The sequence below is a fragment of the Nannobrachium achirus genome (assembly GCF_963921795.1).
Source record: "Nannobrachium achirus genome assembly, chromosome: 3".
Classification (NCBI taxonomy): Eukaryota; Metazoa; Chordata; class Actinopteri; order Myctophiformes; family Myctophidae; genus Nannobrachium; species Nannobrachium achirus.
Genome location: NC_137812.1, coordinates 19,878,140 through 19,902,554, shown reverse-complemented (window position 1 = coordinate 19,902,554; position 24,415 = coordinate 19,878,140). Strand labels below are relative to the sequence as shown.

The window sequence follows — 24,415 nt, the reverse complement described above, 5'->3', positions numbered from 1 at the left end:
TATATTGATAAAGACTTTAGTTTTTCCAAGACAAGTGTGTGTGTGTGTGTGTGTGTGTGTGTGTGTGTGTGTGTGTGTGTGTGTGTGTGTGTGTGTGTGTGTGCGCGTGTGTGTGTGTGTGTGTGTGTGTGTGTGTGTGTGTGTGTGTGTGTGTGTGTGTGTGTGTGTGTGTGTGTGTGTGTTTATTTGAAAGCTCAGCTGCTTAGCATTCACGCTCATATCATTTTTAATCCTTCAGCTCTCATAATGAATGATGAGGAAGTTCGGATCGTGATGGTTGGGAAGACTGGAGCTGGAAAGAGTGCCACTGGAAACACCATCTTGGGTTCTGAAGCTTTTAAATCTGAGTTTTCATCTGAATCTTGCACAACGAGCTGTGATAAGGTTAAAGGTGTAGTAGCTGGTAGAAAGGTTTCTGTTGTTGACACACCAGGATTGTTTGACACAGAGTTTAGCAAAGATGAAACCTGTAAAGAGATCAAACAGTGCATTTGTTTTGCTGCTCCTGGTCCACACGTGTTCCTGACTGTGATCAAACTGGGTAAATTCACAAAAGAGGAGCAGGAATCTGTGGAAATGATTGAGAAGCTATTTGGCCAAATGTCAAATAAATACTCCATGATTCTCTTCACTGGTGGAGACCTGCTCAAAGGTAAACCAGTTGGAGACTTTTTGAAAAGTCCCAAATTACAAGAACTAATCAGCAAATGTGAAGGTCGCTATCATGTCTTCAACAACGAAACCACGGATCCCTCTCAGGTCACTGAGCTGATGGAGAAAATCAACAGCATGGTGCTGAAGAATGGAGGAAGCCACTACACCACTGAGATGTTCCAAGAGGCAGAGAGAGCAATAGAGGAAGAGAAAGAGAGAATCCTTAGAGCAAAGGAAGAGAAGAGACGTAAAAAGGAGAAAGAAATTGAGGACAAAATTGACAAAGTGAAAAAAGAACGAGATGAAGCACTAAAAAGATTAGCTAGAGAGATGGAAAAGTTGAGGAAAGAGAGGGAAGATTGTGACAAAATGAAAAAAGAACAAGGTAAAGAAAAAGAGAGAGCAGAGGAAGAGAGACATAAGAAGGAGGAGAAACTGAAGGAAGAATATGACAAAATAAAAAAAGAACATGATGAAGCAAAAGAAAGATTAGTTAGAGAGACGGAAGAGTTGAGGAAAGAGAGAGAAGATGTCGAGAGAATGAAGGAAGAGGCAAGATATATAGCTGAGAGAAGAAACAGATTTATTGGTGTCGGACGGATTTTGGGTGAATCTTATGGGGCTTGTGCAGGCCCTGTGGCTGGCGCTGCAACTGGGGCAGCTGTGGGAATTCTTTTTGGCCCAGTTGGTATAGTATTTGGTGGAGTAGTTGGAGGTTTGGTCGGGTTGGCCGGGTCGGAAGCAGGCAAGAAGATTGGGGGTGAAGTAGGGGCTGCAGCAGGGGCTACAGTTGCTGATATAACAAAGCCTAGAAAAGTATAAATGACTGTAAACCAAGTAGTGGGTCAGGACCCAATTGTGGGTCACGGACCGATTTTTGTGGGTCGCGAGTTGATATCCCCCCATTGTTTTTTGTACTTCTTTTTTAGAATTTCATAGATAAAATGTAAACAATTAAAATAAATTCCACAAAGTTCCACAAATGTAACGTTTAAGCAGAAGTGAAAATATACAATCTAACAAGCTCACAGTGCTATTTTCACTAGCAGGCAGACATCAAATTTCTCTTTTGGGTCACAGGTTAAAAGGTTTGGGAGCAACTGGTTTAAATTATTTAAATACATAAAAGTACAGTTACTTGTGTAAAAACTTTGGTAAAAGTAGAAGAAGTACTCATTCAACGACTACATTACTTCCCATCTCTGTTGTTCACAAGTCTTAAAGTACCTTAGAGGAAACAAGCCTTATAATTGGGACATACTTATTTTGTATAAATCTGTGCCACGTGTCTTTTTTGGCAAATGTTAATAAAGTATTCAATCAATCAATCAATCAATCAATCAATCAATCAATCTCTTTTTAATTTTGAAGATGGTTCTTATCGAAATAGGAATGTGCTGTGCTGATGTAGGCCTACTGTGATACACTAACATGCTAAACAAAATACAACAACATGAAATCTGGATAAAGTGAAGCCTTTTCATTTAAACTCTTGCTTTTAAACCTCACATTGATCTAAAAAAAAGGGCAAAATATCTTAGTATAATCGTGAAATACTGTATCTGATTAACACAACCTTATTTGATGCCTACATCAGCACAGCACATTTGGTTTTACTGTGCAGTCCTCACTAGCTGTCCAGAGCCATCTAGTGGACGCACACTCCCTGGGACCCTGTCACAGATACTGAAGGATATATCACCAACATATTGCAATAAAAATACTCTTATTCAGTGTCATTCTCTATTTCTGCAGACATGTGGGGGACTAATGCTGGATGCGAACAGAGCTAATACTGTATGTCATTGTGATTTACCAACACCATACATTTTGTCAGCAGGAGATATCGTAAAATAAAGTTACATGAAAATATGAAATATCTAAATATTGAATCAAGCAAATTAAAAACTGTTCAGGGTGTTCATAAAAGCTTGATTAGGCTATAAAATGACCAAAAGGTTTTTTTGAAAGTGGAATATCCCTTTAATGAAATATAACAAGTGCAATGGGTGCTGCAGGGGCTGAAGGGTCTTGTTCAGGCACATCTCGACACATTGCTAGAGCCCAGAATCTAACCTGCATGGGTCCTTCTGCTTCCCTATATATATATATATATATATATATATATATATATGTCACCGGATGTTAGAGAAACAGGACGGCCGAGAAACGGAGCACTCGCGGTGCCGCACGGGGCGGAACAAGCGGTCGCCCACAACAACGTCCTCCAGGCGGAGCCCATCGATTGTCCACGACATTGCAAGCGGCGCAAAGGCCAGCGGACCTTGGTCCTGCTCTTCGCCCCCGAGCACCGCAGGCGCGAGTGGCCGCGAAGAGCGGGCCAGGGCCGCGCGGACGGCGGAGCGCCGCGCGAGTTACGAAGCCGTGGTGAATGCAATCGTTATATTTATGCCCAGGCCGTAAGGCCTGGGCAAGCCCAAGATAAACGCTCATAGTAAGCTAATGGCTAAGCTAATGGCTAAGCTAATGGCTAAACACCGCCCAGCTAGGCTAGTAAATAAAGAAAGGGAGTCGCAAACGAGTGACGTCAGCGCCTGCACTAGTGAATGGCTGTCTATGGGCTGTCGTCGCCATCTGGTGGTGATTAGTGTGTGGTGAACGAAACAAGCGCTCTTACAATGAACGTCCTGAGTTACCCAAACATGCTGTAACATATATATATATATATATATATATATCGTTGTCGGGTGGAAACTTTGTATGTCCAAAATCCGTTCGTTTTGCATTCATCATTTTAAAAATGATTTAAACTAGTGAAAACAGCCGATCTACAAGCACACACACGAGGCGTTGTGTGCTTGTAGATCTGCTGTTTTCACTACTTTTGTGCGACGGCCTTGTGTGATGAAGCAGGGCTTTACAACAACGATATATAGCTCTTATTGATCTAATCACAACGTTTTTCAACTATTAAAGATACCTTGCCAGAAAACTAGAACTGGTAGAACCTGTTCCCCTCCTGTCCTCAAGTAACACTGTCCTCAGCCGGTATGTTTAATGCATTGTGCATTCCATTATTCAATTATCATGTATTTTGACTGTCAAGTTTAGCCCACTTACAACACACCTGCACATGGAATCACAACAATATCCAAAGCCTTTCTCATTTAAAGGGATATTTCATTTGTTCTGATGAGGAAGATATTGTGTAGTTCATACCAACAGTACGGTAGTTCATCAATATGTCATATTCTTGGAATATTAAGACTGATGTAACATCTGTAATTATTGTGATAATAATTTAAAACGAAAACATAAAAAAAAAATATTCAGCTAATTTGTTGTTTATTTGCTAGAAAAAAAAGTATTATTGAGGACATCATCAACATAAAAGTCAAGGCCAAGATATGACAATTTTGGATCCAAAATGATATTGAACTTTAACAACACTGTTGCTTCATCTCAACAAACAACAAACAAAAGCTGAAGGTTAAAAGTCTGATAATGATGCACCGTGCATGTTCACAAAGCAATCTTTGAAACATTATACATTTGGCCTACCGGTGTAACCGGTATATCAGATCTTATCCACCGAAACTGCAGACCTCTGACTCCTCCCACTGAAGGGATCCCAAAATGTAAGCTATAAAAGGATGGAGACCACAGACAACTAGGGATGCCAGTGAGGTCCTGGTTTGTGGAACTTCATAGCCCGTCTGAATAATTCCTTTATGTCTCCAGAACTAGCCTACATTAGGACTTCAATATTGAAACAGGTAAGATACTGAGACCTCACTGTATATCGATGTGCCATTTCAAAACTTCACACATCCTGCCATTGGCAATATTTTCAGGGGATTTGCAGAAAATGTAGATTGTAGATCATCTATTTTTGCTAGTTTCTGCAAAAATAAGCTCTGTTCTCCATAAAAATTAGAAAAGCAAAGCAGGGAAAGAAACCGGTGCAAGAAATGCATTTGCAGGACATAATAATGTGTCATTACAATAATATAACAACTTAAAGTAATAACTAATATCCTTGCCATGGATAATTGATTCCTTGGTACCTTCTTTCATATGGTTTGGGAGTGTCCCAATGTTTTCTCATTTTGGAATATCGGTGCAGGTAAACCTTCATTACTTTTGGAGGTTGCTATACCTTCCCCATCTGTATTCATGTTAAATTATGTGTCCCACATTATGTGTGTGTGTGTGTGTGTGTGTGTGTGTGTGTGTGTGTGTGTGTGTGTGTGTGTGTGTGTGTGTGTGTGTGTGTGTGTGTGTGTGTGCGTGCGCGTGTGTGTGTGTGTGTGTGTATGTGTGCATGCGCGTGCATGCGTGTGTGTGTGTGTGTGTATGTGTGTGTGTGTGTGTGTGTGTGTGTGTGTGTGTGTGTGCGTGCGTGGGTGCGTGCGTGCGTGCGTGTGTGTGCGTGTGTGTCTGTGTGTGCATGCCTCACTGTAAAGGTGTTTTGATGTAGAACAGAGAGCTTGCAACATGACTTCATATTAATATAAAGCCCATTCACTTGACTTATAACTCAGGATTCAGAATATTAGAGATGAGGCTTTTAACAATGTTAATTAATGAATTGATGCTGAAATAAAATGAACTGATATATGAACATGTGATTCAAATAAAGTCAGACTTTTTTGTATTATTATCACAAGTGGCCTGGTCAAGGCATTACTGTAAATGCCAGACCCAAACAAATGTTTCGTAAATGGTTAATAACTTTGTTCTGTTAATTATATAACACTCTGCATTCACAACACATTATTTAATAACTCGTCTGCTTTTCCCAATTACAACCTAGCCTACATGTATACAAATAAAGTACATGTTTCAATACATTTGCAGCTTTTTTCTAGTTTGATGAATCGGTCAATTCCAAAGTTACGGCCAGATGTGTTGTGTGTGAATAGGCTAACCAATAAATCAATACATTTAACATGTCAATTCTTACTGAAATCATAATGATATCACAGATCTATAGATATGATGCATGGTACCAGGGGTATCACACCAAATTATGGGCCCTGGGTACAAGGATTCACTGTGTTATTTTGTCCTTTAACTATTGAAAAATAGCTATTTTTGAAAATTCGTTAAAATGTGTGCAAGTCTTTGAAGGAATGTCAGTGGTGCTCATTTTTCATGTGAATGACCCCCAAAATGATATGTATTTGGCCACGGACCCCCACCTCAAAACATTTAGTTCCAGGGACCCCCTCAGACGTAGAATTTGAGTTACAAATGTTGGCTTAAGAAATACATATATTCAAGGATTTGCATACATTTTCACAACTTTAAGAAAATAGAAGATCTACAAGCTCGCAGCGCGGCACTGTGAGCTTGTATATCTGCTATTTTTCAATAGCTAAAGTATAAAATAATTAAGGCCCCTCCACCTTGGGCCCTAGTAACTCAGTCCCACTCTTCCCCCCCTTGTGACGCCCCTACTCAATTGACGTGCAGATTCAAGAAGCGAGAAGGGAGTAGTAGGTATGTATCTTGCCAGGAATATACTTTTATATTTTTTTCTTTTATCCAAACAGGCAAACAGAAAATGAAAAATGTAATTAATGTCATTTTTTTTGTTTTTTTGTTTTACAAATATTTATTAGGCTACACATAACCATATCATTTCAATCCACTAGCTCTCATAATAAATGATGAAGACCTTCGAATTGTGATGGTTGGGAAGACGGGAACTGGAAAAAGCAGAAGTGCAAACACCATCCTGGGTCATAAAGCTTTTAATTTCAAGCTTGGAGGTCAATCTGTGACAGAGAGCTGTAAGAAGGTCAGAGGTGAAGTGAATGGTAGAAAGGTCTCTGTTGTTGACACGCCCGGCTTGTTTGACACCAAGTTCACCCATGAGCAAACCATCCAAGAAATCAAACAGTGCATTTGTTTTGCTGCTCCTGGTCCCCACGTGTTCCTGGTTGTGCTCAAACTAGGAAGATTCACAGAAGAGGAGCAGAAAGCTGTGGAAATTATTCGGCAGCTATTTGGTGAAATGTCGACTAAATACACCATGATTCTCTTCACTGGTGGCGATGATCTTGAAGACGAAGATCAAACGATTGAAGAGATTTTGGAATTAACTCCAAAACTAAAAGAATTGGTCAGGAAAGTTGATGGACGCTATCATGTCTTCAACAACAAATCCAAGGATCGCTCTCAGGTCACTGAGCTGCTGGAGAAAATCAAGACCATGGTGCTGAAGAACGGAGAAAGCCACTACACCAATGAGATGTTCCAAAATGCAGAGAGAGCAATAGGGGGAGAGACGGCGAGAATTCTTCAAGAGAAGATGGGACAGCTACAGTTAAGACATCCAGGAGTGGTTCCATTAGAAGAAATGAAAAGGATTGAAGCAGAATCAAGAGCACAAGCTGAGCTGTCAAACCCCTTCCTTTTCTCCTTGGAAGTTGCAAAAGAAATAATGGAAAAAGTGGGATCATTCATAGGGAAAGCGCTGGAAAAATTAGTGGAGGCAGGGGGGGAGTTGCTGTTAAAAGTAGCAGAGAAAGTGTTAGCAGTGGACAAAGTAGTGAGTGAACAATGCAGTATCCAATGAATAACAAAGCTTCAGCAAGATATATCCAAATGAAGAAATCCATTTCAAACATCAATTTACATAGCTCATGTTTCAAATAACAAAACTTAAATTTGTAATGAAATGAAGGGTTTGACCATACAGCTGTACTTTTGGTGTGAGGGTTGGGTAAAAGGGTAGCCACCCACAGTAGCCTAATAAGCCTATATAGCATTTATAGACTTTGATTTGTGTTACTCTTACAACAGGAATGATTGCTACACAACAGCAATGATTGCTTTACTTACAGTAATTATCACAGTTGTTTCTTGTATATACTATACTATACTTGTCTATACTTTTCTATACTTTACTCTCTACAATTTAACTGGGTCCTTGACAGGGCGTCAGGTGTCTGACTACTTGGGGGTGAGAATATGCTGCAGTGGATTGATATTTGTTTGTGTTGTAGATTTTGAACTTCTCACTTCTGCTTGACCAGTGAAACTAGTATGATCATAGCTCAGCTGCCATATCACATACTGTATGGGCTTAGCTTGTTGGAAAATGTGTGGTTCTACTGAATTCAGCAGGTTATTTAATTTACCTCATATGTTGGTGCTGTACAGTGGCCAACAGCACATATCAATACTGTTTAATTATTTCTCCTACTGTATTAGCACTTTATCAAAAAAGAATGTCAAAGATGAACGCTGCTCCATGACACTGACTGTCTCGCTGATAGTCCTGCTGATAGCTCTTTACCTATAAATATGCTTACAATAGAAATGCATTGTAGTGGCTTGGATTATTTTGTATTGCATTGTCTAATAAAATGGCATGAAACCATCACAGTTGATCTTGTTATTGTTGCAAAACCTACGAGGTAAACTTTATTAACACATCTGGTGCCAACCCCGAGTTTCCCGAGTTTGTATTGATACCAACGCTGTGCCAACCCCGAGTTTCCCGAGTTTGGGCCGTTTTTGAAAAAAAAAAAACTTTTTTTTTCAAAAAATTTTTTTGGACCTCCACAAATGTATTAGGCATGATCGCGATCGCGAAATTGCATGTTTAACCCCCATACCAACCCATTCTTTCAAACATGGCAGCCATGTTTGTTTACATCTGAAGAAAACATAATGGCCCATAAATCATGAATGCCTGAACGGATTTCCAAGCGGATTTTTTTGTTTGAAAGCTGTGAACAGCATCTACACACGTGGTGCATCATCTAGGCATGGGCGTGCACTTTTTACACAATTGCACAATTACATGGAAGTCTATGGTAACCATGGCAACGCGAGACATTGAAGAGAAAAAATCATTGCAACATAGGGAACGTCTCTCATTTACTGTTAAAACATGCTTGTATAATCACACCGTCCGGTACACATTTTGCAAATGCAAATCTATTTAGTTGGTTTGTTCGGCTGGCAGATTCAGCATGAAATCTTGATTTGAAAATGTCAATGTGTGAGTATGATGTCTTGTGAGGTCTCTGTTTGTTTACCTGTGTCCACCTGTGTTTATACTTACAGAAACGGTTGTCTGTAGGCACACCTTTAGTTTAAAATGTATAGTACATGAATGATAACTGCATTTCAGAATGGTAGCCTAAATAATTATTTATTGTTTCAAGTGACATTCAAATAATACCATTCCAATGTTTTTGGTGTGGTTAGCAACACAACTGTACACATTATCTTTTTACAACATTTGAATGGATCATTTCAACTTCCAAGACAGAAGGCATATTTTTGTGAGAACAATAATAATGGTAATACCTACTGTTTAGACTTGTCAAGGAAGTCACTGCAGCTCAATAAAGAAGTCATACACATACAGTAACACACATTCCTCATCATCAGCAGGTGTCTGGAGTCTGGACTCCTCATACAGATGGATGTCCAACTTAGCACAGTTATGATGGGACCAGCCCGCTATAAAACAGAAGAATAAATCAATAAGCATGTCATCTAAAAGTTAAAAAATCACACCCGTGTGAAGTGGAGCTGTGTGTGTGTGTGTGTGTGTGTGTGTGTGTGTGTGTGTGTGTGTGTGTGTGTGTGTGTGTGTGTGTGTGTGTGTGGATCATGTGTACCGATTTTTGTGACATTTGAAGAAAATATGTAGGAAAAGGAGCAAAAAGTGTGTTTTGGAGTAAATTCAAGATGGCGGAAAATCTATCATGGCGCAAATGGGCGTGGCCTATATGGGGAGATGCGTCATGACCCAAGGAATCCAGGGAAAAAATATTTTTAATTTTCCGACCTACGGTTCAAGAGTTACAGGCCAAAACGTAAAGTGGGGTGTTATGGCGCCACCATGCGGCCAAATGACACAATTATTTTTTATTTAATCCTTGAAATCATTATGAACCTCCTCTCCAAGTCTTGAAACTCTAGCCCCTATGGTTTGCGAGAGACAAATAATTGAATGTGAGTTTTTGCGATTCCCATTATAAGTCAATGGGGAAAATTAATTCACTAATAAATTAATATCAATTAAACTATTGAACCTTTCTCTTAGCAAGTTACTAGCCGACGATTCCCGAGTAAGCCGGTCGATTTGACATATGGCGCGAGTGTGTGGTGGCAAAACTGTGGGACTAGTAGCGTGCCGAAGTTTAGGAAGTTCAGGCTACATACAGACACACACACACACACACACACACACAGACCCACAAAGCTACGTATAGGGAGCCTGTGTTTCACACAGCTCCAAAAAGTATTGTTTGCTTCTTATGATAATTACAGATATTTATGACTGACTTTGTCTGTCACATCATCATATGTGTCCCAATCTCCCCAGGAGCCAGTCATTGCAATGTTTTTCATTTTCATTTTTTCATTTCATTTGAAAGCTGGGGATCATAGCTACAAAATGATATATTGGTTGTGGAGATTGACCCAACAGTTTTGAAGATATGGCTTATAGAATGATGCCATGCTGAAATAGGACTTTTGAGATATTCAAGTTTTAAATAAATTTCTAACCTGCAATGACCTGACTCCGCCACATGGGGAGCAATCTTCAATTCAATCTTCAATTCAAAGAAGCTTTATTGGCATGAGAACACAAACGTTTACACAGTGGTGGAAACAGTACCAACATTTTATAATAAAGTAAAGTATCAATTCTGCAATGTAGAATCACTCTGTTACAAGTAAAAGTCCAGAATAAAAAATGTACTTGAGTAAAAGTACAAAAGTATTGGTATCCAAATGTACTTAAAGTACCAAAAGTAAAAGTACAAAATGTTTGAAAATAGCAGATCTACAAGCTCACAACGCGTCGCACCGCAATGCGTTGTGAGCTTGTAGATCGTCTATTTTCAAATAGCCTTGGTATAACATAGGGCTAAAGTGGTTTATGTATGTTTTAAACTTTAGTTATTGCTCTCTAAAAAGATAATGCCACAACAGCATCTCAAGCATTATTGGGCTAAATGTAAAGACGCTACAGTGCGCCAACCGTGAAGCAGTTTAACCAATTTGCTACATACGTCTACACAAACGGTCAGATTACAAAGATAAATTGCTTAGTGAAGGCTCACAGATGTCACCATAGGGTACGCTCCAGCAGAATGTCCCGTAATGATCGTATTATTTAATGAGGAGCATTTTAATCCGATCGGTCGTCGTTTCCTTAAAAAGGTATTAATGTATCTAAGTGCAGTACACCTCGCAACCGATGGGGTCGCATGGCTGAAAAACAACAGAAAATGGCATCTGATCGGATTAAAATGCAGTTTATTAAACAATACGAAAGATACGGGTAATTCTGCTTGAGCGTACCATACTGTGACATCTGTGAGACTTCAGTAAGCACGTTATCTTTGAAATATGAAGGTTTTTGTAGACGTACGTAGCAAATAGGATTAACTGCTCAACACGAGGTTGAAGTGAATTCATTACGTGTGCAACAGGGCTAACTGTGCTAAATGTAGCATAATCAGTGTTTGTGTAACTTCAATCAGAAGGATTATTTGACCTGATAATAAAACACAATCTACAGGCTTAACCGCCTCGCGTTGTGAGCTTGTAGAAGAGAGCAACAATAGAGTTGGGTCACGTTTTATTTGTTTATAGCCTGCAGCTAGCGCTGCAGCTAGCGCTAGCTAACGCTAGCTAGCGTTAGCTAGGGTGACCATATTCTGAATCCCCAAAAAGAGGACACTCTACCCGGCATACCACACGCACGCACGCACGCACGTTCGCACGCACGCACGCACGCACGCACGCACACATATATATTAGCCCAAAATAATCATATTTAAACAAGAGACCCCTCCACCCTTACGAGCACAAACACTACAGTTGAGGCATTACATTTTGTATAATTCTATTCTATTGAGAAAATAGCAGATCTACATGCTTGGTAGATCGGCTATTTTCACAATTTCTGCCTCTAATATTTGTTTAATTTGCCATTTTAGAGGTACTCATACTGTTGAGTGAGAAAACAATGTTGCACATCAAGTTAATCATCTGGGGACCCCTCAAAATAATTTGGAGACCCCCCCTGGGTCCCGACCCACAGGTTGAGAACCACTGCCCTATACCACTAATATTATTAGTTATGTATTTATTTTTGAGGGGGTTCCAAATTGACCCTTTACAGATCCACTGATTTAAAGTGCTCTTGACTCCTGTATGAACGTTCAGCTTTGTATTACAAATAAACTAAATAAAATATACGGTGGTTTCTTCAAACCACCGTATCTTCAGCTTTACAAGGTTGTAGCCTACAACAAAAACATATTCTGTCAATGTAGTTAGCAGAAGAGCTCTCACCTCGCACAGACTGTCTTGTACTTTGCAGTGTCTAAATACCTTTAGTTGTGATGGAATGGACACAGAAGTGCCAGCTTTTAATGCAGACTGCAGAGTGAACGCTCTGCTTCTCATTTGGTCACCAAGACGAAAACACTGGCACTTGTCGTGCATTTCATCAGTGTAATAAACCAGCATTAATTGCGTTTGCAGTGCTATCGTTCGGCTGAATCGGCTCTGCGCAGCGCAAGCTGCCGAGCTCTGCTCTGAGTCTGGTCTGAACAGCGACGCATCTGAACGAGGGAGGGAGGGAGGGATCGCAGCGGAGACAGCAGAGTAGTATGAATAATACACGTTCCGGGGTTAAGGGGTGGAAATCCGTCTTTCACGCTGTGTTTACAAACGAACCACTGAACGTGCATTGTAAATGCCCATGATTTAACGCTGATATGCGCGAAACCCCGGACATTTGAAGGAATCTATAAAACCCCCCCGGACAGGCCGGACAGCCCCCTAAAAGAGGACATGTCCGGGCAAAAGAGGACGTATGGTCACCCTAGCGTTAGCCGTTAGCCACTCATAGCCAGTCAACCAGAATAGTCTACTCTAAAGTCAACTTTCCGACGGCGAGTGAACGATTGCATTCCATCCATGTTTTCTTGGCTGTCAATTTATTGTCCAAAAAAACAAACACCCTGAACGTTAGAATTAGATAGTTTAGGACGACACTGATCTATTCAATGCTAAGCTAACTCAGTGACAAAGGAAGCTTCCGCACCGGAGCTTCACAGAAGACAAACGCATACGTCACAGTCGCCTCCAGGCAGGAACGGATCATTTTCACCAGCGTAGAAGAAGAAACAGCGGAAGAACGGCGGAAGAATAATAAATAATAATACACAAAATCATACATTACGTGGTTAATAATTGTTCATTTGGAACACACGTGGCATTAAATTAATGGGATAAATACTGTGGGTTGCAACGCTAAGTAATGGAGTCCCGATATTACCGCATTTGGCTACAAACGGCTAACAAAGGCTGGCTAGTTAGCATTTTAGCTAATATAAACTGGGAGGACTAACAGAATTATGTACCGATCTCTCACATTAATTAAAAAAAGTCTTATTTACATGCAGAGTTAAGCTCTGGCGTTTAAGTGAAATGTAGCCTAGATATTATGAGATGCTGTTGTGGCATTAAAAAAAAAAGAGCAAAAAAAAATAAAAAAATCATTTTGGCTACAGGGAATAATGACAGTCCCCGAGATGACTAGCTGCTGGGGGTGCTGGGACACATATGGTGTCTGAACCAAGTATGTGTTGCATCTAAGCTGTATAAGTGAATATTAGAGACAGTCAATGTGTTACAATTTAACTGTCTTACTTGCAGCAGATCTCACACAGAGAGCAACACAGAGGAGAACACTGAGGATGAGGAGAGACTTCATGATGAAGTTGACGATGATGATAATTGTTGGATAATCCTCTGATACAAAAAAGATAAATAACAAAAAGGTGTTATTTGAAGTCAAAACAATCTTATTACAGAATGAATTATATGTAAAGTTTTATAGCAATGCAGAGAGAGAGAGAGAGAGAGAGAGAGAGAGAGAGAGAGAGAGAGAGAGAGAGAGAGATCTTCTGTGTCAGGTATCAGGTAGATGTGTGATGTGATGATGAGTTATGAAGCTGTTCTCTTTATACACATCACAAAACCTGAACGTGAATGAATGGACAATGACCCTTTACTGCTGTTATTGATGTTTGTGAGTGATTTATTGCTTCCTGGTGGGAAATATCCAACACCAGCACTGGGTGAAAACAAGAGGAGTTAACAGTTAGAGCCTTTCTCTGCCATGGCTTCAGAGATCTGTGAAATAAATGCAAGTACTTGTGTTGAACACTAGAGGGCATAAGGACACCACACAGAGCTATACTGTATGTGGAAAGTTAAAGCTTTCTGGTTCCATAAATTCAGGGTTGAGTTCTGGGGTCTCAGTTGGTCCAGGGTTCTGGAGGGCCACCTGACCTTTAGACCTGGGCCCATTCAGAAACTGCATGGGCTCGCTGAAAACAAGCACAAAGTATATTATGCCGGAGCCGCTCGATTGTCCACGACATTGCAAGCGGCGCGAAGGCCAGCGGACCTTGGTCCTGCTCTTCGCCCCCGAGCGCCGCAGGCGCGAGTGGCCGCGGCCGGCGGAGCGCCGCGCGAGTTACGAAGCCGTGGTGAATGCAATCGTTATATTTATGCCCAGGCCGTAAGGCCTGGGCAAGCCCACGATAAACGCCCTGTCCAAGTGACTACAATGGAGCTAATGGCTAAGCTAGGCTAGGCTAGGCTAGGCTAGGCTAGGCTAGTAAATAAAGAAAGAGAGTCGCAAACGAGTGACGTCAGCGCCTTCACTAGTGAATGGCAGAGCAGTGGCTGACGTCGCCATCTGGTGGTGATTAGTGTGTGGTGAACGACAAAACAAGCGCTCTTACATAGAACGTCCTGAGTTACCCAAACATACTGTAACATATATATATATATATATATATATATACACTGTATCTCTCTCTCTCTCTCTCTCTCTCTCTCTCTCTCTCTCTCTCTCTCTCTACTGTATACTGTATCTCCTATAATAAAAAAGGAGTCCCCCCGACCCCAGTCTGAGAATCACTGTCCTGTTGTATTGTGATTACAGCTCAACCAGTAAACACTGTCTGAAGTTGGTGCTTTCATGCAAGTAAGGACAGCACTCAAGTCATTGGATCATAATACCTGAATGCACTTTTAATTATAATACATCAAGCAGATAGCCCTGTGATTATATATTTGGCACATGGTTGCATTATACTGCAACCACCCAGTGGTTATGTTTTTACTCACAATGCAACATTATTGTACTTGTATGTGTATCATGGTGTAATCAGCACAGTGGGTTGATATTTCAATAGATCTTACATCCATTTGGGTGTGTAGCTTGTGTAAAATTGCTCGGTTTGACAAGTGTTATAGGCCAAATAAAACAGCAGGGGAAATGGTGATGAAATGAGTTAATGACTGTGGTGCAATGCTGTCTTAGCTTGTAGATTGCCTATTTTCAAATAGCTGATTATTATGCTATATATACAAGGGTTGACACTACGTGCCCCGAAAAGTAAATTGTTCATTATAAAATGACAGGTAAGATTTTAATTACCGCTCAATTTAACAATTATTTCTTTACTTTCCGGGGCTGTGCGATAAAATGTCTTACCTCCAAATCCAACTACCAAATACCATGTAGCTATGATTGAAGACGTCTATGTTTTCACACTTGTTATTTTATATTTTCAAGTCTAGCAACAGTAAAAACAGCTCATTATAGGTAAACAGTGCTCTTATTTTACATTCCACAGACCAGAAGACCGAGTGTGCTGGCCACGCTCAGGTGTTTAGACAGATATCTTGTGTTGTGTTTATAGACAGTTGCGTCCCCTCTCAGATGAGGAGAGAAGCAAACTTCACCTGCCCAAAGGTTTTATTTACCTGTTCTATTTTGATTGTCTTAAGTACCAGCTCTTATAACCTAAAGGCCTGTCCATACTGTCTCCGATCACCGAACTTTTCATCTGGTTCAACTAGATGAAAGGTTTGGTGGTCGGAGACAGGATGGACAGGCCTTTAAGTTAAGGCATAAGAGCTAGTAATTAAGACAATCAAAATACAGCCTATAGTGTCAATGCCTGTATATATTTCTTTAATATGGGGACTTCAATCTGAGAATCACTGTGCTATCCTCCGTGAGCAAGCTATTGCTTAATACAGTATGTATAGTGTCTTGGGACAAGTTATGATTTTACATTTATTTGGCTAGTTTAGCTTCAAAAACAAAAATCTGAACCCAGTCTCAGAATCACTGTGTGATTGTAGCCTATATTGTGATTGAATTAATACATAAAGCAGATATCCCTCTGATCTTTTGCACATGGTACATTACACTGCAGCCACACTGTGGTTACGTTTTTATTCACAATGAAACGTTATAGACCTTATTCACACCGCGACCATCTTGGATCACATGACCACATGGGGTGGCAACACACCTGAGCCTGCATTACAAATCATTGTAAACAACAGAACGATGGTCCCAAATTATTAGTTATTTTTCATCCAATTTCTTTGGCCAAATTGACAAATGGGCAGATGACAATGTCAACATCCCCAAAAGGATTCAAATGAAGGGCTGCAGTAACTGGATTGAATAGTTGCAACATTAATGTGTACAGCCTTGCTATCTGTGCAGTGCTTGCCCTGCCTCATTAGGGAGCGTGTCGCTGTTACTACATCTCATCTTTTCGACACCCGACTCTAACCCTCACCCTAACCTTAACCTCCGTGGAGTGAGTCGCTAACCCTCCGGTCGAAATGATCGGCGTTTGCAAAAGCGAGATTTACCCCCTCATTAACTATTTGTTGACAACAAATAAAACAATGTTAGCATGGAAACATCAGCAACTATAAGTAGCTCATACTTACAGCTAAGTGACTGACATTATTGCAATTAATGTTAACATGAATTTATCTCATTCATTAATGTTAGCACTACTTAAGTTGTTAGGATGCAAGTTATCATGTTAGATTGATTCATGATTAACATGCAAAAATCACAATACAGTAAGTTAATATGACGGTGGAGATAGCACTGCACAGATACTGTAGCAAGTCTTGGTACACAGTAATGTTGCAACCTAACTTACCTTGAATATGGTGGATGTACCCTTCAATCCAGTTACTGTACTAACTGCAGCCCTTCTTTTGAATCCTTTTTGGGGTGTTGACCTTGTCATCTACCCATTTGTTCAAAGAAATTGGTTGAAAAGAACAAATATTTTGGGACGATAGCTCTGTTGTTTACAATGATTTGTAATGCAGGCTCAGATGTTTTGCCACCCCATGTGGGCATCTGATCCAAGATTGCTGCGGTGTGATTATGGTCTATTGTACTCATGGTGTAGTCCGCACAGTGGATTCATATTTTGATTTATCTGGCATATTAAAATTGTGCAAAACTGTCCAATGAATTGCCTCTTCTGCTACATTAAACATCATTTAGAAATGTTATTGAGACTCCCAGAGCATAAAGACGTGTTGACATAGATAGCCTAGTGTCAATAGCATCTCTGTGTTATAAATAACTAGAAGCTTGGCCCCCGACCTGGCCAACTCGGGAACGATGTAAATAGGGAATGAATGCCCCACCCTTTAATGCAAACCCCATTATACCTGTTTTCAGGTATCCATCTGTTTGCCTGTGTCCATTTATGCCCATATATGGAGATCTCTGTATCTGCCTGACGGGCGGCCGAGCTTCTAGTCGAGGACCGGCCTACTCGGGAATGATGTAAATAGGGAATGAATGCCCCACCCTTTAATGCAAACTCCATTATACCTGTTGTCATAGGAAGTGTTTTGACCATCTGTCTGCCTGTGTCCATTTATGCCCATATATGGAGATATCTGTATCTGTCTGTATGTGTCCATTTTATGCCCATATATGGAGATCTCTGTATCTGTCTGTCTGTGTCCCTTTATGCCCATTATGGAGATCTCTGTATCTGTCTGTGCCTCTGACTGTGTTGCAGACACAGTGCCGGTTCTGGAATACCGGGTATCAGGTCGTGTCGAGGCCGGGCAATGCACTCCCCGCTGCGGTGGGGAACGCATGTGCCGAAGTCTGTATTGACTCATGTGGCGTACGTGATGTCAGAGCCTTTTGTGCCGGTTATGGAAAACCCTGAGGTCAGACATCAGCTCTGCATACTTGACCTAGAGTGTAAAGTGAAAGTATAGAGGAATGCACAGGAGTGATGTCAGAATGAGTCAGCAGAAGTGATGTCACATTGAGTCAGCGCTTGTTCCAGTTTCTCCGGAACAGCCTGATGTCAGACATGAGCTCTGCATATGGAGATTCAGAAACTTTTGCGTTGGTCCCGGAAAACCACATATTGGGTCGGGTCGAGGCCGGGCACTGCACTCAGCACCATGGAGGGAAACGCGCGTGCCGAATCTGAAGCCGGTGGGACGAACGGTTCTCGAGATACGCAGATTACATACTCACATACTCACAAAGATTTCTCACATTTATCGTCAGATGGGTTATGAGAATTACTGTATGTAATTTCTGACGGTTACATGCTGCATTCAGCCATCCCCCCATTCAGACATCAGACACTAACCCTATACCTAACCCTAACCCCTATATGGAAGTGTTGCCGCTCAGACAATTAGATGTCAATGTCTGAATGGCAACATGTCTGAATGGAGAGCGGCCCCCATTTGGGTTGGGATTCGAGCCCCGGTCTCCCACACGGTAAGGGAATTTCCAAAAGGGGGCGTCAACATTTGTCACTTGGTGGCCGCAGCCATTTTAAGAGACAATAGAGAGACAGTGTAAACAGTGACTCTTTCATGCACATTTTATACAAATTACTTACTACTGTAACAATAGTGCAGACAGGCACCGTTCATAAGTGCCATAACACAAGGAATGCAGCGGACAACGTTTTTTCTGCTTTCCAGCAAAGAAGTTACAGTGCTCGATGGACAAGTTAACCAATTTACGTCACATGGCTTGGATCTCGAATAAAGTAAACGTTAATGAAACTTGTTTTCAGACTTGTTTTCATAATGTGTTATCATAGGAAATTAGAAAACTATTTACATTAGGAAATGATAGAAAATTACTACAGTTTTGAATCAGTTCTGAATGCCTTTATTTGTGCAAGTACAGCAGATAAAAAATAAAGTGTGCAATTGTACGGATGACAATTAAAATAAATGATTGCCTTCCCACAATGACATCATAACAATATTAGCAAATAAAAGAGCCGTTTGTCCCCCTTTTTTAAATGTCAGCGTCCGTTTAAGTAAAGACATTTTAGTACTTTTTCCACCACTGCACATTAACAATCTAAAAACAAACCAGTAAGACTCCCTAATCGGGAGATAAGCGTCGGTCACGTCACATACACAAACTTTAGAAGTCAATCATAGCCAATCAGGAGGGAATATGGGAAATGGGACAGATCCATGTTGATGACATGACTTTAGACATGCCGCTTTGTGTGATTTTAGGCCAATATATGTAGGAGCAGTGTTCAAAAATGTGTTTTGCAAAAATCGGTCTGATGGTGGCGCTAGAAGAGGGGCATGTGAGAAATCAGGGGTGGAGGTTGTGATTTGCCATCCACTTTGCGTGATTTTAGGCCAAAATGTGTAGGAGCAGTGTTTAAAAATGTGTTTTGCAAAAATCGGCCTGATGGTGGCGCTAGAGGAGGGCCATGTAAGAAATGAGGGGTGGAGGTTGTGGTTTGGCAGCCAAGGAGTGTGCATGTGTGCAAAGTTTGGCATGGATAGGGGCAACTGTGGCGGAGATATGAGTTGGGCAAAAGTGTGACGTGTGACGGACAAACTGATATACGGTGGAGGTTTTGATAGTAACTGCGGCCTGACGGTCGCAACAAGAAAATAGCCAAACAAACAAGAAAATAGCCAATCTACAAGCTCACACATCAAGCTCACATATCGTTGCATTCTGATGAGTCGTGAGCTTTTTTCACTCTTTTTGTGTGCATGTGGCACAGCACCATTTCTCACTTTTGTTTGGAACATGATCCAAAACAACGGACCACTTGATTGCACATCTTAGCGTGTCACAGTTTGGTACATGATCCAAAACAACGGACCACTTGATTACACATCTTAGTGTGTCACAGCGCCTACCACTCTATGATGCCAGTCTTGTGTGACATTGTGGGGTCTATGGATTCCTGACACATATACGTACATGATGTCCTTATTTCCATACAGTATATGGAGTTCCAGATGTGCTTATCTCCATATATGGAGGTGGGGGCTATTTCCATATATAGAGTTCCAGATGTACTTCTCTCCATATATGGAGGTGGGGGGCTATCTCCATATATAGAGTTCCAGACACACTTATCTCCACATATGGAGTTCCAGACAGATAACTTTTTCCTCTCCTCGCACAGCTGCGTGTCTCATTTCAACATGGGCCAACGGCCATATAAGGAGAGCAATGTCACGCCACACGCCTGCCGCAGGGTATAAAACAGAGCTGGTACCTTCAGTCTGGCCAGAGCACCAACGACTGTTTGCCTAGCAGCTCCAACACCTAGACTTTTGTCTCAACTGCTGCCAAAAGCATCTGAAGAATTCTGTTGGATCCCTCAGCGAATCCTGAACAGATTATAGCAATCGGCATATAGGCAACAACGCATGCTATATGGTTCAATCCTATTTGGATCTCTCTCAGCGGGTCTTGTCCAGTTCAGCAGTGGTTACAAGACAGGAGACTGAGTTGTGCACCCACGTGTAATACAGAAAGTGGTTGAAAAGGGGTCAGTCATGGCGTCTCGTGTCCCCCTCCTGCAGTGTGTCCGCTCCCTGGCCAGGCCCTCCAGCAGGCTTCCCTCTAACGGCCACCTGGCCGTTAGAGCCGCAGCCACCCAGGTGACAACCGTCCACCGGCAGCTGTCTCTGGTCGCCCTCAGCCAGCGGACAAAGTGGGTGACAGAGAGACACACCAGCTCACTGGTCAGTGTGCTGTGTCGACAATATGGAGACCTGCCTCCCCTCACCCTGGAGACCATCAAGGATCGCGTCATGTACGTCCTAAAGCTATATGACAAGATAAACCCAGAGAAGCTGCAGTCCACATCACATTTTATGAAAGACCTGGGACTTGACAGCCTGGACCAGGTAGAGATCATCATGGCGATGGAAGATGAGTTTGGATTTGAAATCCCAGATGAAGAGGCAGAGAAGCTCATGAGCCCGGGAGAAATCGTGCAGTATATTGCAGGCAAAAAGGATGTATATGAATAGTTTAAAATATACCGTTATTGCGACCGTCAGGGAGCAGTTTACTATGAAAACCTCCACCGGCCGTCCGTCCGTCCGTCCGTCCGTCACACGTCACACGTCACACCTTTGCCCTGCTCATATCTCCGCATCAGTATGACATCACACCACATGTGTACACAAACCTTTGTGTACGTTGCTGTGGCAACAGTCTGTTGTTGCTGGTCTGTTAGTGTACGTTAGCAACCACCTTAGCAACCATGGTTTTACCCTAGCAACCAACTGTTTACCCTAGCAACCAACTGTTTACCATAGCAACCATGTTTTTTTTACCCTAGCAACCAACTGTTTACCATAGCAACCAGATACGCAGAGCAGGGATCTCCATATATGGGCATAAACAGGTGACATCACACCGATGTCAGATACTCAGAGCAGGGATTTCTCCATAATATATGGGCATAAAAGGGATTCTGTTAGGGATCTCCATATATGGGCATAAAAGGGATTCTGTTAGCTGTTAGTGATCTCCATATATGGCCATAAAAGGGATGCTGTTAGGGATCTCCATATATGGGCATAAAAGGGATTCTGTTAGGGATCTCCATATATGGGCATGAAAGGGATTCTGTTAGGGATCTCCATATATGGGCATAAAAGGGATTGTATCCCAGATGATGCCCTGTTAGGAGATCCACACTAACAGAATCCATATATGGTCCTACCGACAGCTGCTATAAGCCAACCCTGGCGATAAGGTCTGAGTCGAAGAAATGCTTCTTTCCTGGCAAGAATTGCCCCTTTATACTGTAGGGCTCGTTTGTGTATTGTATGACATCACGCCACATCATCGGCTGAGGACTGTGTGATGTCATCATATCTCCATATATGGAGACATAAGTTGCTCATGCCCAAATATGGGCTGGTGAGGTCAGACTTAGTGTGATGCGTAGGTTATCTCCATATATGGAGATTCAACTTCAATGAGTAACCATGGCAAACTGTCAACTGCCCGTATGTCTTGATAATTGGTAAAACAAACTTTTGGCCTATTTGTGGAGATAAGCGACCAACGGTCGCTTATCTCCCGATTAGGGAGTCTTACTGGTTATATAGCACTTAAAAGATTGAGGTTCAGTGTAACCTCACAGGAAATACAATGTTGTCAACCAATCATCAAGGACGATCATACACGAAAGAAGAAGAATGTGGTTCTAATGTACAATTTTACCTGAATAGATCAATAAAGACAAATGCCATTATGGTTTAAAAAGATAAAAGATAAAAAAGAAAGTGGTTGAAAACTACAGGGACAAGTAATCAACAAACTATACTTGGCCACAATATCCTCTGCTCCATTTAGTTTAATTTTATTTTATCTTTTGAACCTTTATAATAAAGCATACAGGTGGATACTATAGTACTCAAATTACATTTTTAGCAGATATAACCATCTGCTGCTGCTACTGTACCATTATGATTGACTTGCGTTTTTAAATAGATTTCCAATAATAAAGGAACATGTTTGCATAAAGTCATCATATTTTTCCTCTCCCAAATGACTCAAAAAATATATCCCTCTAAGGTACATTAAGAACAGATAAAAACTAGTGCTGTCCGAGTTAACTAAATTAATCGCAATTAACTCACCGTTATGTTAATCGCGATTAATTATTTTAATCGCAATTAATCGCATATTTACAAACATTGGCTACAATATCGGCTATATTGGCTACAAGGTCCATCCCTGTTGATGTAACAAAAACTACAATGTATAATTAAAGCATAAAGGTGGACACAACAGTAATCATTTAGCAGATCCTTATACCCATCAGCTGCAGTCTGTTTAATGCAATACCATCATGATTTATTCAGGTTTTTAATTGATTTTGAATAAAAGATTAACATACTCTCGCATAAATCCAGCAAATATTTCCACTCCCAAGTTAATAGGGCCACGAAAGACTTGAAAGATATCCCTCTAAGTTACATTGTGACCTGATAAAAGCTGATGACTTATTTTCGATTAATCGCGCGATTAACTACATAAATCATGCGATTAATCGCGATTAAAATATTTAATCGTTGGACACCACTAATAAAAACAGATTACTTAAGTTATTTGCGATTGAACGCACAGGGTGACTAGCATTTTTTCCTTGGTCCAACTGTGTGTGGCAAATATCTTCGTAATCGCAAGCCGCGTTCATGATTTGAGGCATTGTGTTAAAAAAAATTATTTTCTTTTCTTTTCTGTGTGTTATTTGTTCAGAGGGAGGACAGGATAGGTGCCCAGGCAGCAGATCCTTTGCACCTCTTCAGTTTTTTTGTAAAGAATCTGCTGGATATAGTTCAAGTTAAACTTGAATGAATTCAGCTGTGTTGCCCCCAGCCCCAGACACCTTGTGGTGATGATATGTTAGCTTATATAATATTGGCTGGGACGACCAGCGGGTGGGCGGGCTCCATACAGTATGACATGATCTGCGATCTCCATATGGGCTTTAAAGGGACACAGACTGACAGGTAGAGATCTCCAAACAAGGGCATATTGGTCGGATCAAAGGTGTGTCTGGTTGTAAAACGCCATGTTGGTTAGTAGTTGTGTATGCAGCACTGTTGACAAGATAAACCCAGAGAAGCTGCAGGCCACATCACACTTTATGAAAGACCTGGGACTTGACAGCCTGGACCAGGTAGAGATCATCATGGCAATGGAAGATGAGTGCAATATATTGGCAGACAAAAAGGATGTATATGAATTGTTTAAAATATAGCACAAAAGATTGAGGTTAACCAGAGTGTAACCTTGCAGGAAGTAGTTGTGAATGAGTGGCAAGTTATTTCCAACTTCCTGACAAGCTTGTTTTCTGTTCCTGCGGCACTGTTGGTGTTTGTCGTGTTTCACTGTCTTTAAATGAACATGTTGATCATGTTGTTCTAATGTACAATTTTACCTGAATAGATCATGTAGATAAAGACATATGCTGTATAGTTTAGAAAGAAAGAAAGGAAGAAAATCTTGAACTTGAACATTAGTTAAAGGACAACTTTGTTTTTTTACAACAACGGTTCATATTTTAGATTGTAATTAGAGAAAAGAAAAAGTGAGTGTTAAAATGTTTTCATTTGCTTCGTTCTATTGTTTTATCGTGTTTACTGTGCTAAAATGTGGGGCATGCGTACAAGTGGCTAAATATGTATTTTTATACACAATAAGCCTGCAGTTTCTTTATTGCTATTTACAGTAACACTTCTAGCCCCCATAAGTCACATCCAACCATGAAAGATTGCGTTGTATCTTGGGAATGGGCTCATTCTGTGTAAAATGACATATAGCCACTTGTACGCATGCCCCCAACCACTGAAATAAGAATCTCTAAAACAATAGAAAGAAGTGAATGAAATCATTTTAACACTCATCTTTTATATTCTTTAATGACAATCTAAAATATGAACCCTTGTTGTAAAAAACTAAAGTTGTCCTTTAAACCTTTGTGTCAGATCCTGTGTCTATAGGTGAGACCTGACCTTTGACACAAGCTAAATGTGTAAATGTGAAAGCAAAGAGGGACTCAAAATACAACTAAAATTTCCCTTAAAAAAGGAAATTGTACGC

The 24,415-nt window shown here is 40.9% G+C and overlaps 3 protein-coding genes across 3 annotated transcripts; all 3 read left to right on the top strand.

Moving 5' to 3' along the window:
- Nucleotides 1-246: 246 nt before the first annotated feature.
- Nucleotides 247-2,447, top strand: LOC308282075 (GTPase IMAP family member 7-like; the record flags this gene model as incomplete). Its single annotated transcript, XM_080722419.1, has 2 exons — nt 247-1,039; nt 2,410-2,447. The coding sequence occupies 2 exons, from the start codon at nt 247-249 to the stop codon at nt 2,445-2,447; spliced, it is 831 nt and encodes a 276-aa protein (XP_080578545.1).
- Nucleotides 2,448-5,616: 3,169 nt separating this feature from the next.
- On the top strand, nt 5,617-13,429 carry LOC308282074 (GTPase IMAP family member 9-like; the record flags this gene model as incomplete). The annotated part of the gene is made up of 3 exons (XM_080722418.1): nt 5,617-5,623; nt 6,276-6,948; nt 13,333-13,429. 3 exons carry the CDS (start codon nt 5,617-5,619, stop codon nt 13,427-13,429), a joined length of 777 nt encoding a protein of 258 aa, XP_080578544.1.
- A 6,911-nt stretch (nt 13,430-20,340) lies between these two features.
- LOC308280986 (acyl carrier protein, mitochondrial-like) lies at nt 20,341-20,820 on the top strand (the record flags this gene model as incomplete). The annotated part of the gene is made up of 1 exon (XM_080721026.1): nt 20,341-20,820. The coding sequence occupies one exon, from the start codon at nt 20,341-20,343 to the stop codon at nt 20,818-20,820; it is 480 nt and encodes a 159-aa protein (XP_080577152.1).
- Nucleotides 20,821-24,415: the final 3,595 nt, after the last annotated feature.